This window comes from Callorhinus ursinus, unplaced genomic scaffold (assembly GCF_003265705.2).
Source record: "Callorhinus ursinus isolate GAN/ISIS: 27379988/994484 unplaced genomic scaffold, GSC_fseal_2.0 scaffold6, whole genome shotgun sequence".
NCBI lineage: Eukaryota > Metazoa > Chordata > Mammalia > Carnivora > Otariidae > Callorhinus > Callorhinus ursinus.
The window spans coordinates 27445954-27461807 of record NW_027397068.1 but is presented as its reverse complement, the minus strand read 5'-3'; the positions used below and the strand labels follow the sequence as shown (position 1 = coordinate 27461807).

Sequence of the window (15854 nt, the reverse complement as noted above, 5' to 3'; positions counted from 1 at the left end):
GCAGAAACTGACCTTCCCAAGACTACAAAGCTAGTAACCACATAGCCAGGAAGTGGACCAAGTCAATGTGAGTCCAGGGCACAGATACCACATTGCCTCTGTGCTGTTCTCTAAGGGAAGGGATTATTACATTCTTGTTAATGGAGGTTCTACCCTTCTTTAAATAATCCAAAATTAAGAACCTCCCATTTGTATTTTTACAGTTCCAATCACACTGATCCCTGAATCATCCCGGATCACAAATATCTGAATCACAATATTTGAAATGTCAGGGTCTTGCTTCTACTTTGATCTTGTTTTTGCCACTGACCACAACTAGCTACTTACTCAATTAAGACTGTTATCCAAAATCTAAATTTATAAGAAAATTGGCGTGAGATGAAATCTTTGCCCGTTACTTATATTAGCGTGGTCATAAGAACTTGGTGACCAATATTTCTGGCCAGCCATTTGCAGTCTCTTGCCTTTCCAGCTGTGAGAAGCCTTCGTCCTCATCACCGTGTGCCTGGACCGTACTAACCCCCTTCCAGAAGTCTCCCCATTCCCGTCCTCCAACCTGTGAAAGCACTGCTTTCACAAGAGTACTTCCTAGCTCAGGTACCTATGACAGACCCCCACATCCTAAAACACCAGATGTGAAATTAGCTGTTTCTCACTGTTTTTATTATCTGACCACAACCTAACAAGTTAACTCCTCTCACCCGGCGTGTCCGGCAACCTCTCAACTGGCCCCCGCAAAGTTCTCGCTGCTCACCTCCTCCATCATCATTCCCCACACAGTCTTCTCTTCCTCTGGGATACCTTTATATTGCACACTCACCCTCCAAGGACCAGCCCAGGCCCCACCTCCTCTGAGCATCCACTCTTGATGATGCTTTCTTCCTACCATCTCTTCCCATTCCTTTACTTCCCTATTGCATACAGAATACTTTAATATGTATTTCTATTCTCTAATCAGCAAACCACCCATCTGGCACTTTGCTATTCACTGGAAGTTCATTGTTCATATAAGGACGGTTTGTTCATAAAGTTATGGGAAGGATCCACGTTTTATATGTAGTTTGCACTGCAACACATGACTTTTAAGCACAGCGCTGGAGAAACTGAAAGATAGCTGTCTTCAAAATCTTGGTCACACACACACATACCATAACCTCCTACTCTCATACTCATTCCCCTTCTTCAGATGCTTGTCCATGACACTAAATACCCAGATTTTTAAAAAAGGTTTTAAATCTTTATAGACATTGCACTACATTATTGACGTTGTCTTCATGCAGTGTATACAAAAGAAGAAATTAGAGATATAAGAAACTATTCAGACCAAAATAACCAGGAAGAATATATCCCTTGAGAAAAGGTCTTTTGGGTTTGAATTATCAGGACCGGCTGTCTCCACTGCTACAGCTCAATTTCCAACCTGGCTGATTGGACAACAGTCAGAACACTGTCTAAAAATCAAAATGCTAAGGAAAAATGAAAATAAATATTTCATTACAACTTTATTTTTCTATGTTATTTATTTTATGTATTCAAATGTACATCAAATTATTATAGAAAAAATACTACATAAATGAGATACATTAAATGCCACAGGCTGATAAGCACTTTTGTAATGCTCTAGTTTATTTTCATTTTCCCTTATACATGTATCCACATTTCCACATAGGACATAAAAATCTGCCTTCATATAGCATATTTTATACATATATATGCAACAATGTCACATATTTTCAAAATTCAAGATATCTGGCAAATATATAAATATTTCTTTAAGCCAAAAATTCCTCACACATTTATCAGACAATTTAGAAGTTAAAAGCACCACTGATTGAAATGGATATGTAATAGAGGCTCTCCAAGTATTTTACATATTATAATAATCTGGACATTTTTCATGTAAAGCTAAGTATCCTAGCACAGTGAATAATATTTAAATATTGCCGTCTTCCCACCTCAGGCTTTGACACTTAAAAATGTTTGTATGGGTTTCCCCTCTTTGTTCACACAAAGAAGTGTGTAACAGATCCTGCTGCCATATCAAAATCAGATTCAAAATTTCCATGAAAATGAAACCAAACCATAGTGAGATCTGACCACTATAAAACAGCAGAGTATTTCACATAATGAAGTTAAGGGTATAACGTTACCTATACAAGTTGATATCCTGGATGTGGATTATGAAACTTGAAGTGTAGGAAATGCACCCATGTGTACTTGTCTCTTCAGTAGGTTGGGAACTTCTCTAGGAGATGTTGGTGATGGTGACGATGATGGGTAAAGGCCTCCTGATTTATAAAAAACATACTTTATCCTAATGTAACCTACAGCATGTTTTATCAGGAAAAAGAAAGAAATCATCGCTCTTCTACCAATGTACCTTCATGAATTTTCAAGAGAAATATTGGTGGATGTGCAATCCATGGTAGAACATTAAGCAATTTTATGGATAATTAAGGGGAAAGTTGTGCTTATTATTTTAAACCTGGCTTATCTAGGGTCTGTCTTAACTGGTTCAACATTTTGCTTGAGAAAATGAACAAAGCCATCTGTCAGCTCCACTGAAGGGCAAGTATACAGCAGTAACGTGCTCAGCCACGACGACCACAAGCCAGCTCCCCACTTGAACTTGTCAGTGGCTGATGCACAATCCAGAGCCAACCATAAGCATTTTGCTTTTACCTGAACTAGAGCCAGGGGGATATGCTACTACATGCATTTATTAAACAAATAATCATCCAGCACCGACCTCCACAGTTCATGGAATCTACATCATCATTGGTTGTTAAGATACCATTATTTTATACCACTCCTACCTAAGGGAAAAACACTGCCAATTAAAAAAATGACAGGTCACCAACTATAATCTGCAATCCCATTTCTGAGATGTTAAACTGGCAGGGGGACAAAGTGCATTTTACAATCCATGAAATGTGCTGTGGGCAAGCGCCTGCTCAGGGATACAGTGAGGGAAGAGAAAGGTCCTCCCCCACAGAGCTCTCAGCCAAAGGGAGCCTCACCAGGACTTAAATAGAGGCTCCTCTCCTGGTTGTATGTTGTCATGCAGTAGGAGAAGAGAGCCCTCCAGGAAGGCCTGACACCTCAGACCAGAAGACTGGGAAGTGTACAAAATACGTGATTATGAAAGAGACTTCAAGCCAAATGCCGTGAGAAAATACTTTCTTTTAATGATTCTTGTTTGCCTGAATCTGTCCGTTTGCAGCTTAATAATGGGCTTTTATCTTCCTTCTTTCCTTTCAAAATTCCCTCTCACCAGTCCCCTACCACCCCCACATCACCATCTCCAATTTCTTGCCTCCCTTATTACTCACATATGTCAGTCTTCTCAACTCCAAATATTTTTCATACCCTTTCCCTTTTTCTCCCAAGAGAATTTGGTTAGCTTGTTCTTCTAGCCATAAACCAAACACATGGCTGAATATGATGAATTTTAGTTCTGACTGGTTACTTGTGTGCTTTTATATTGATAATTGATATCCAATCTTATTTTCTGGATTTGCTTGACATATGACCTAGAGTTTCTGTGAAGCTACCAGAGGTGACTTTTCTTTGGTATTTTAGGTAATTGTTCAGTTCTAGGAATTAAAGCAATGAGGGAGGATATGACTGACATATCCTCTGACTCTGGGTAATGGTCAGAAATCTCAAAGGATATAGACCAGCTCACTCTGAGGAATACAACAGTACTAAATCAAAAGAGGTCAGCTCTTTTTTAAATGGCCTTACTGATCACAAAAAGAATCCAAATCTTCAAAAGAAGACATAGCACTTATCATACATAATCTATTGATGTCAGATTTTTGAAAAATAATATACTCAAATGCTTATATCATATTGAAAAATATATTTTCTACAGTCTACCAAACTAAAAAACATATACTTCGGTTTCTTTCCCACAATTTTTTATACAATTGGGAATTCTCCAACATTACAGGCCTTTCTGAATAAATTCCCCTTCCTGACATTCTCATAGGTGTTCTTTCTGGCTTCAGAACTCTCCCAAAGAACTGTTACTATAAAGAAGCTAGAAAGAGTGATTCTGAATTAATTTCTTAATTCCTTCATTCCACCAATATAGATTGAATACAGTCTCTAGCCCTGGAATGGAAGGGTGTATCAGACCTGGTCCCTACCCTGAGAAGGCAGCAGTGACTCTTGGCGTGAGCACAGGTCAGAGAGATGTGGGTCAAACCTTGACTCTGCACCTGCTCATTGGATCCCCTTTCCACCCCCAGTGCGAGGAACATAACACCTCTGAATTTTAACTTCCCTACCTGTAAAGTGGAAATAACAATTGCTGTTTAGCAAAGTTACGGAGAATGAAGGGTCTAAAGGAAAGTGTATGAAGACCGAGCACAGTGCTGGTATATTGGAGGCGCCCCACAAAGGATGATTTCTTGTCTCCTTTCCTTAACAGTCACAGCCATTTGCTACTGTAGATATTCCCAAGTGTAAATTAAATTTTTTCCTTTGCTTTGCACTTAATTTCTTAGTTGCATACTTCCAAGATTAACAATTTTACTACTAAATGGTAGGGCAAGATGAAGTGGTCTTGGATCATGTAGAGAGTCTTTCTGAGGGTTATATTTAAAAAAAAAAAAAAAGCTTAGCTCTAAGAATTATCTGCAAATATATCTTGTCCTCCTCATTGTTCACAAGGAAATGTTGTGGCTTTTGCATGCAAATGTGCACATCCAAGACTTTCAGATAATCTATTGCTAGAGAATGTGGCCAAGTATGGTATCCTATGATGTGTTTGAAAAGAAGCAGGCTTGAAAGAAATAATCATAATCATAATCACAACAACACTGATTGAGTACCAACTGTTTGCCAAATACTGTTCTAAGAACCTTATGGGTGTTCATTCATTGGGACCTCATACCAATCCCACTGGACAGATATTGTCCTCATTTTACAGACGAGGATATGGACATTCTGTGACTTGCCCAAGGTCACACAGCCAATGGGTGGAGTGGTGGAGATTCCTGAATCCGAACCAAACAGTCTAGCTCAAGAGTCCAAGCTCTTGAGTACAACACCATACTATATTTTGAAAGTTCTCTTTTCTTCAAAAAAGTATTCCAATATTGCAGTAACTCACAAAGTAGCAATATCTGCTATGCAGCCAACAGGCATCTCTAGTGTCTTCAGCATAAATAGGCAAGCGGGTAGGGCACCTGGGTGGCTCAGTCATTAAGCGTCTGCCTTCAGCTCAGGTCACGATCCCAGGGCCCTGGGATCGAGCCCCGCGTCAGGCTCCCTGCTCCGCGGGAAGCCTGCTTCTCCCTCTCCCACTCCCCCTGCTTGTGTTCCTGCTCTCGCTGTCTCTCTCTCTGTCAAATAAATAAATAAAATCTTAAAAAAAAAAATAGGCAAGTGGGTAGATGTTCAAGGGTTTCTCTGAAGCTAAAGTATTACATATGGGCTTCTATGCAAACCAACTGGGAAGAGACTCTAGTGAGAAAATAAGGGCAGGTACTCCCAGCATCTGCATTAAGATTTCGTTTAAACTAATGCCACCTTCTAGTTCCATTTTATTAGTCATAAGGCTAACATTTATTGAATTTTTACTGTAAGATGCACACTTTTATGGGATTATACATAATCCCATTTAATCCTCAAACCAACCCTATCAGGTACATACTGTGTTTATTCTCATTTTGTTGATAGCAACACTGAAGCTCAGGGCAGATAGGGGCTTGCCCCGGCTGCACAGCCGGGAGTGTGCAGAGCAGGCACTGGGACACCCACTCTTATCCACCACACCAACGCTGTCTCCCTTGGAGTACACAGGGCCCTCCGCACCTCTCTCTGGCTCTAAGAACCACTGTGATGTACTGTGTGGGAAGTCAGCATGAAAACCAAACCATCATGCCTCTGACCTTTCCATGCAATGGCCCAGAAACCAGAAAGGCAAAGATCTCCATGGCTTGGGAAAGGGAGCTTGCCGAGGACCAAGGGTCTCCGATCAAATCGCGGGTCCCTGATCAAATCAAGGGTCCCTAACCCCAAGAAATGTCCTTATACGAGTGCAGAAGCTGGGGAACTCTAGCCCTTACCCAAGTGGCTTCTCCCCCAAATAAAGAAACTAAAAAGAGAGAGTTGAAATGGGTTTGCCTAGTTGGGGAGTGAAGGGAGATGGTCTACCGTGGTGCAGAGGGTCTTTGTACAAGAGAAGAAGAAGGCTCCGAACCGTAAGTGTAAGGCAGCAAGGGAACCAAGAGGCTGGCGAGAAAGGGAAGCAGCAAACCTGAGCCTGTGAAACACTCGCACCTATGGAAACAGAGGGCTGTGTGGGTGGAACACGACAGCCCGAGCAGAACACACCCCTTCTGCCTCTGCCCAAGAAAAGAGGTCTTGCTGCAGGGCGTCACTGTGCCACCTCCTTTGGAACTGCCCTTTGCTTAGTCTAACATTGGTCCTTCTCTTTTTAAAAAGTTCTATTTTTCTAAAACATATTTCAAAAACTGTAGGAGCCCAGTTTGGGACAAAACAGCCCCAGACTAAAGGGATCTGGAGGGTGGGTGTGAAAATGGTGGGAGAGACCCACTCTCTCTAGACAGCAACTGGTCCCTGGGGTTTTCTGGGTCATTGATGTGTTTGGGGCTGTTACAATGACTATTTCGGGAAACTGGTACACAGCATACTACATACACAAATGTCATATGATATTTTATTTGATGTGACGGAAGTCCAAGTGTGTCACCACAAATTTACATTCTCAGTGCTTTGTGCTACTCAGCTGTAACATCAAAGCAACTGCGTAACTTCAAACTGAGCGGGGGCATGAATCTAGCTTTCTGTTAAACCAAGTGTTAAGCGGAGGGTCTTTGGTTAATTACACCTATTTTGAAGAGCCCATTAAATTTCAAGTGAAATGTGGCCGTTTCTATCACCTTTTCAGGGCGGAGGGGGGGTAGGCGGTTCTCATTAAGTCTTCATGATCTAGCAAGAAAGTTCTAGCACTAACAAATATGTGACCACAACCCCAGAATTACCCCTCGCTGATGTTGTGAGGCCAACATATACTCATGAGCTGGGCTGAGTTGCAAAGAGATCTGATTTTATTTTTAAATAAATACATTTAGAACCAGGGCCCTCACTGGCCAAGTCGCCAAGTCACTACTGACATTGTGGTGTGTGTTTTTTTTTTTACCTTCAGGGCTTTTTAAACTAGATCTGATTGTCCAAGACTTGCAAGGTTGTACTGAGGAGGGAGGCAAGAGCACACTGCATAACCAAGAGTCATTTGTTTTATGCGTACTTAGTCCCATAGGTCCAATTCCCAATTTAACCAGTGTCAACAGATTCCTTCTACCCAGAAAAGTGGGGGAGCTAAAGTCTTTACCAAAAAAGAAGGAAAAAAGCTTCTTTGTTTAAATTCCTTCAGCATAACAGAAGGGGAGGGGGTGGGTACGGGACAAAGTGACAAATGAAGCAAGATTAATAGTTGATCATTGTTGAAGCTAGGTGATAGGTACAGGGGAGTCCATGACATCATCTCTCTACTCTTGTGCATGCTAGTGATTTTCCATAATAATTTTTTTAAATCCACAGAAGTACTAGGAATTTCCATGAAGTAGAGCTACTGAAGTCCAAACCTGATAGGGATGGCGTCCTGTGCAAATAAACCAGCTTGCCAGCTCAACCCCTTCTCCTTCAGGTACTCTATACTCCGGTCAACTTAGGTGCCACCTGCCGGTGGCTCACCTAGTCTATACTCTCCCACCTCCTTGCCTTTGCCACACTATTTCCCTCGGCTTAGAATGCCCCCTTTCCTTCCACCTCGGCTCCAACTATCAAAATCCAACCATGGAAGGCCTAGATCAAAGGTATCCTCCTCCTTGTTAAGTCTCTAATTACTACATTTGGAAATAATTTCTTCCTCCTTTGTACTCCAGAATTTTGCTGGTGCTCTCTTGGGCACAGCCAACTGTGTAATGATAACAATCATGGCAATAAGAAGAATCATAATAGCAGCTAATTCATACTGTGTATGAGGCATTTTAAATATGTCATCGCTTTCAAGCCTTACAATATCTTTTGAGGTTATTACCTTTTATTATCACACTCTACAGATGAAGATCTGAGGTTCAGAGAAGTCTAAGAGGATCCACTGTGATGTAATGCCAGATGTGTCACCATAAATTTTAAGCCTTTGTGCTTATGATCCTTAGTGATACCACCAGAGTAATATAGCTTAAGTTAAAGTCTGGCTGGGGCAAAATTCTAACTTTCAGGAAGACCTGAGAGCCCACATTCCTGATGACTACAATACTGTATATGCCTATTCCTCTTATTGAATTGTAAGCTCCTTCAGGGAAGGGACTGTGCCTCTTTCCATTTCGTGTCCCCCAAAAGCACTGTGTAGTATAATTCCATGTATACAGAAGATGCTCAATAATGTCTTGCTAATTGAACAATGTATTAATACAAAGCAGTTCTGCCTAAGGACCATGCCCAGCGCTTATAATCTAACTTTTGTCTACCTTCACATGGAAATGAGATGGACAGATCAGCCCATAGAAGATCTGCCTAAGTATCTCTCTTCCCCACCACCTCTGTTCACAGGCCACAAAACTAAAATGGTTTTCATCTTCTCCCTACACTGGCATTCTAAGTGACCGGAAAGAATTCTTCCCTCATGCTATTTTTTATGGAGCCTCCCAGCTGTGGACTCCTTCCCCCACCCCCTGTAAAACTCCTACCCCTGACAGCCCTAGGAAAAGCCAAAGGGAGTCAGACTTTGTCTCGGTGATGGCTCGGGAATCTGGAACTGAGGAAAAACAGGCTGATTTCCCCCTTGAGTTTCCTTGCTCTTATTGTTCCTTTCAGACTTCCTAACTCTACTTTCTTCCCAACCCGGTCACACAAGGTTGTTGTTGCTGCTCTTTGATTATATTTTTGACCTTCTTCCTGAATGCAGTGATGTTCTCTGGACTGGCCTTGAGAACACCTTGGGAGTAGGCTTGGGTGCCTTCAGTTCCTTCCCCCAAACCCTCTCAACATTCCTCTTCTTTTAGCTACAGGTCTTCTCCCTCCAAGGACCCAGCTTCTGCTGTATTTCTGCAAGGTCTTACTCCCAGCTGGCTTTTAAGACCTGAGAAGGTCCTGCATGATGAAGTGTGAGCTCATAATATGATAAAGGTCCGCCTTTCACTATAGCTCATATATCAATATGAGCATTGTAACTGAGGAAAAGAAGAGGAGAGAAGGCCTTCTAGTCCCCAAAGAATGAGGCAATAATGGTAAAGGGACCAGCAATGGAGGTGAAGTTGGGGGCACAGGCTAGTCACCTGTGGCTGGCTCTAAATGTTCCCTCTTCTGGACTCCCACAAGCTGTGTTCCTGGAGTGTTAATGTGATGTGAATTTCTACAGCTTCTTTTATTGAAAGTTATTTGCCTTGGTCATAAATTTAGCTATGCCAGCAAAATACCCTGGGGTGTGTGTGTGTGTGTGTGTGTGTGTGTGTGTGTGTGTGTGTACCTATCTATGAAGAGGTAGATGGGGCTACACTGAATTGTGTTGTATCAAAACAGTACTCAAGCTTTATCTAATGTCACTCATCTTGACAGCCTTGCATTTTCAAAGTTAATAAAAAGCATAAGGAAGCTGCTGCACAATCACCAACCAAAGAATCTTGGCCACCAAGCTAAATATCTAGTCATCTGTGTTGTGCATTAAGTGTGAAGGCACATATCACAGTTTGGGATTTAAATGGAAAAATCAATACCCTACAGGAGTCTCCAGTTGCACAGCAGATTTTTCTATCAGCCAATGCTTTGTTTGTCAGTGCCTTCTGATTACACATCCTTGTGCATTCCAGGCATGGATTTTGCTTTGCTTCTGTTTAGGTTACTTAACTCTCTTCCAAGAAGCAGAGGCTGGGGGTGCGGGGGAGAGGGTGGAGACAATAAACAGTCACTAATAAAGTCTGAAGCAAGGTCCAAGCTACCTGGCCAGGGCACTTTCTGTCAGCCCCTGTGGTCCAGAGGGTTAGCTGTGTAGCCCTGTGTCCTGATTGCTGGGAGCCTAGAAGCAACCTGTGGCCCCAGTGTTTTCTCCCAAGGGCCATCGGCATCCCCCACGGGGTTCCTCCACTTTCTAAACGCACCACTGCTCTTGCTGCAGGGAATTATGCAAGATGGCTCTTAAGCTAAGAAAGCACTTTGGAGCGGGACTTGCAATCTTTTTTCATGAAGTCTTTAAAAATTTGATCTAAGCTGCACTAAGAAAACTCCAAGGACTTCCTATTTCTCTCTTAAGAATGTACAAGTCTCTCTCATATAGAAACATAACTTCTCGGGGCTTCATAACCAGCCAAACACCACTGCTTCAGTTGCAGTTGAAAAAATTAAATTTCTCCTTGGAGAAATAAGCTTACTTGTTTTTTCTCTTTATTCTCCTTTTTCCTTTATCACAGAAAAGTATGCTGATGAAAATAAAGCATTTCTAACAGTGACAAGAAGGACAAAGATTATACCAATCTCTCAAAACTGCTGCTAACACAATATTGTGTTTAAGCATAGCAATGATTAAACATACATTTTCTCTAAAGATAGCTGAAAAAGATGTTCACATGTATGTCTTACTTTCTCCAATATAAACTGACCACAACCAGGACTCAAGCATGTTCATTTTACCAATAAATATTTTTTAAAAAATCAAATATGGCATATTACTTTTAACAATTTCTCTAAGAAGAAATAAGATACTCCCCAATGCGTTTTGATGCCAAAACATAGTATAAATGGCCCATAGCCTAGGGTCTTCTGCTGGATAACCACAGTTATAGAGTGAAATATTAAAACAGAAATGAATGAAAAAAGTTTCCCCCAACATAGGTCATGCTAGCAGGCCTGGAAGTTTAAGAGTTGAATTTTCAGAAAAAAAAAACTGCATTTATAAGCAGCAAACCGGCCTGCGGATTGGTGGGTCAAGGGGCAGGACACACAGAGTGAGTGGCGCTACTGTAACCATGCAGTTTGTGGAGCGGGGAAAGGCGTTTCTCACTGGCAACATCTAGCTGCTGCGGCTAGGATGGGTAAGAATGGCATTTTTCTCTCTTCTCCTGCTCTTTGGACACCTTGTTTCTAATGAACAGTTGGTATCAGAGCTAAGTCCAAAGACTGTTACATGTGGGCTTTCCTAATGCGGAGACCTGGCAGAGCTGAACTGTGTTCGGCCAAAAAACGAAATATAAATGAGACTACCTCAGAATGTAACAACTGAGCACCCTCATTCTCTTTCAGTGTTTTCATTTAGTTGGAGCAAATGTTTTTGCTTTAATGCAACTGAAGAGAAAAGAACATTTAGGGACAACATAGCTAGATCCCTCATAAAGCTTTTCAAAAGCAGTGTTTAAATCTCTAAATAAATGACAATTCATTCTCTGTTTACTTTAGGTAAACAGAAAATGCATTGCGGAGCACTCATTTTCAAAAGCTAATCAAGAACATTAGGTCCCAACAGATTCATTTAATAGAAATATAATAGGCATTCCTGCTTGCTTTTCATCTTGTCTTGCTGTAAATGCTAAAATGAACAGCAAATTAACCCTACATTGGAACAGAGTCCCTGTCACAGCTGATACCCTCTCTCTCACGACTTGTAAACATCCCCGCATCCTGTCGCTGCTTTGACTTCTCCTACATAGAAAAGCCGAAAGTGCCTGATTGAGTTTGGCAAGAGAGTGTAGGAATACTTGAATTCTAAAGGGAGTACTGCGTGTCAACTCTGCTATCTTTCCTAGCAGAACAAAATATTACCATGTTGTCTCCTAAAATAGTGTACAATTAGGAAGTAGGAGGAGGAGTGGAGGTGGGATTGTTTTTTTCCAAGCTACATATATCAACTGTCTTTCTCTGTATTTTTAACTTTAGTAGCCATTCTCCAAATGGCTGGTTATAAACTACGATACAAAACAAGCTAATAAAGACAGGGCCATCCAAGCTCTATAATCAGATATAAAAGATTTGCAAACAATTTGAGATCTTATAATTAATATTCAGTGATATCAGAATTAGCATTTAGAACTCTATACAGAAAAACTATAATACTTCATAAATTATGTAATAATGAACAAACCCTTTCAAAAACTGTTTTCACTGTGCTAAAGTAACATTCTAGACTTGTTGTAAGTATGTTATTCTTACAAGTAGTTCGCAGTTATTCTTGAAGGCAAGCCTTGGAGTTTCCTTAGCATAGTGCTGCTGGGGAAAATTTTCAGCATGTCCATCTTCATCTCTAGCCTGAAGGGAAATATAATGGCCTATTTAGGGACTTACAAATAATGGAAGAAAAAAAAGCTAAAAGCATAACAGCTCAGATCATTAAACAAACGGGAATCCAGAAATAACAACATTATTAAGAAGTTTGTTTAAATACGCAGTACGCCTTTTAGATATCAAAATTTGGGATTTATTTTTCTTTACATAGTTTGGTTTGAACATGCAAATTCATAGTGGTGTAATATTTTTAAATGATATGAAGCAAACCAAAATCAAGTAATTTTGTTGGAAATTACCACCACTTGGATCTTCCAGTGACTTTTTGTTGCACATTTAGGATCATATGACATACGTACGTGTTTAAACTTTTTGGCATGCTTAAGCAATCTCTAGATAATGCACTTTAAAAAAATTCTAATAGCAAGGCCATAAGAAAAGCAATTTGCATCGTTATATTTTGCATTGTAATACTATTAGAGATAAAAACTGATTCCCCTTGATTTTTAAATAAAGATCTGAAAGGAGCAATGATCTAGTAAGAACAATGATTCTTCAATTGAATGCAGTAAAAAAATAGATTTAATTAAGAAGCTGCATTAAAAGTTACTGGTTATTTTGATCTACACTGTTAATTAAGAAAGCTGAAGTTTAAATGGAGACATTAACAGAACCCATTAGCAATACCGCTTGCATACAGTCTTCTCTTCCTAATCTCCACCAGTCTCTGGTTTGGAGTTGGAGAGAGGGAGAGGTAGGTGAGAGGAGGCGTGTCTGCAACACACTCATTAAACCATTCATTTGGGTGACACTTGCACCCCGCTCTGCTCTCATCTCATCTTAGCCCTAACTGCTCTCCCTTTCCTGGCCTCCTGAAATTCACAGCTGAGCTGTCTCCCTCACATATGGCTTGCATATAATTATGCATATTCCATTTTGCACTGCATTAAAATGATGAGCTCCTGGCTCCCTGCCAGCTGATTTTAAAAAGCCCAAGTGAAGTAGGAAAAAGGAGAGAAACACAGGGAGAGCCGCACAGGAAGCAGCAGGTAGTTCTGTCTGCTGTCTCTTTAGATAAAATGTATGTCTGGCACCAAGGGAACAGCTGAGAACTACCTGTTGTGATGTATGGATGGAGGGGGGAGAAACAATGTGTCTACGTCTGTGGCACAGTGATGACAGCCCTTGTGTATTGTTTCTCCTTTCATGGAGTGAAATTTGCCCGCTGACAAGTATCACTCAGAGCTCCTCCGCTAGACTGGGGACTGTCATTTTAGAAATGGATCCAGATTTTGTCCATTTTAGGAGGTATAGCTTGTCTTTAATAAAGGCTTCTGCCACTTAATACAGGGAGGGAACTGGATGGAATTTGGAAATGGAATGTCATGGGCAGGGATATCTGGGTTATAAGAAGTCAGAGGGAGAAGTCTGTTTTGGTTTCATTTTTAAAATTTATGAACACCTCTGGAATTCGATGCCTTTTCATGACACCTTTTTCCCCCCTGCCAAATCAGAGTAACTTAAAAAATCCCGTTACAGGATTGGACTACATGTGACAGAAAGTGTAAGCATCATTCGCGTCTGGTGGTTATGCAGGCACTGAAACCAATGATGTTCCTTCTCACAGTGTCAAGCTCTAGGCTGCAGCTACATCGGGGTCTAAGCCAATAGAGTCTTAAATGGGGCCCACTTTAAAGTGGAGTGTATATAAAACAGGCAGCTGGAGGAAAAACATTAAGATGTCAGTGGGTAGGAACAATGTTACATTCTTCGATTCTTTGTAAGTGCATTTTAAGCCACTCTGCCAGGTCTCTTGAGGGCAGGGACCTCATCTACTTCATCTTTCTTAATTCTGCCATGCCCAGCGCCTTACTTTTAGTTAGTACTTAAACACTGAAGTAATGGGAAAAAAAATACATGGATAGTAACTAGACCCTACCATAAACAACTCTGCAGAAAATGCCACCTCAAAATATGCTAAACTTGGTGGTAGGTTTATTATATTCCTGATGCACTATGATACATATGCTTGGAAACACACTTAGCATATAGTTTACAAGGGCTACTATTTACATATATATGTCTATATTCAATATATATGTATCTTGTGTATAAATATTCATAAGGTGGAATATGTTTATTATGCATGTACTATGTGTACACATTCATACACACCAGATGCCTGGGGATATTTTCAACATTGGTGGCAAAAATACATCCATCCCACTTACATGTAAGGTGATCACAATCCTTTTTATGTTTTTAAGGGACAAAAAAAAAAAAATCCCATTGTCTAAGATTTGAAAGTGCTTCCTCAAGGGAGCTAAAGACTTCATACAAAGCCTATTAATTTATGAGGTTGAATAAAGCAGCAGTGGAAGAGAAAGGAGAGGGAGTCTGGGAGAATTGGAAGTGAAGACAGAAAGCCAGAAATCTGCTTCTTTATTGAGCCGTATATTTGCCTCTGCCTCAAACTCCATGGCCCTTGGAACAGTCTGCCTCTCACAATCAACCTGATTCCAGAGTCTAAGACAGTTCATCCTACGTTTCCACCACATGCCACTGAGATGGAAAGCACACAACATGCACGGAGACCGAGCGCCACCCCCCTCACGTGTATGTGCAGACACAAGCACTCACCCACCTCTTGCCAAAGTAATTCCTTTTGTATTCTGAAGTTCTTTTTTAGAGTAAAATTTAAAATTACTCTTCCTAGACCAAGTGAAATCAAGTGCATTCATCGAAGGCAGTAGTTCTCTCCTCCAACCGCATGCCAGAGTCATCTGGTGTGGCTTTTTAACATTGGAGCATGTCCTCCCCCTTCCACCCGACTTTTCCAAGACTCGGATTTAATTGGGCCAGGGTGGGGCCTGGACATGGGTGTTTTTTTAAAAAGCTCTCAGGGGACTGTAATGTACAAGCAGGGCTGAGAACCACTGATCTAAGGAGCATACCCAGAGGAGGGGAATAGAGCGGAGGCCCTTGGCGGAGTGTTGGCAGAATGTTCTCTAACCATGTCCCAACCTCACTGGACTGAACCACTCTGCAACAACTAAGAGGATGTAGGATATGGCCCTTGAGATGGTTCTTACTCCAAAGATTCGAGAGAGGACATGACTAGCTGCTTGCAGGCAAAAAATTCCTTATTTTAGTCCCTGGCATGACAACTAATCTTGGAAGGACTACTAGACCAGTTCCTCAAAAGGTCTTTCTGAATCTCTCTAACCAAGTCAAAAATCCCCACCTGTCCTCTCTTAGACTGGACACAGGTGTACCTTTATGCCGATTGGTGTGATTTTTGTACCCCCCACCACCACCCAAGGACCGCACACTTCCTAAGGGCAGGGATGGTGCCTGGTTCCCCACCATTGGACCATCAGCCCCTGCCACTGCCCGGTGCACAGTAATTATTCTGTGGGAATGAGCTCTATTTTCATTTCCAGCAACTCGATGGTGATGTTAGACAAAATCCTAGGAGCTTCCTTACCCTACGTGTAGAATCATTTTAGAACGTTTTATAATCTGTTATATATTGAAGCCAGTGCCTTCTTCTGCCTCTGCCCCATCTGGGATGGCCGACAATGGCGTAGTGAGGCAGGCAGGGA

At 41.2% G+C, this 15854-nt stretch overlaps 1 protein-coding gene across 1 annotated transcript in view; it reads right to left on the bottom strand.

The window, feature by feature from the left end:
• SOBP (sine oculis binding protein homolog) overlaps positions 1 to 15854 on the bottom strand; it is a 159865-nt gene that overhangs the window by 54308 nt on the left and 89703 nt on the right. The window contains exon 5 of the mRNA XM_025860511.2: positions 12178 to 12273. Within this exon, the coding sequence (XP_025716296.1) occupies positions 12178 to 12273 (96 nt within the window). The remainder of the gene's footprint in view (positions 1 to 12177; positions 12274 to 15854) is intronic.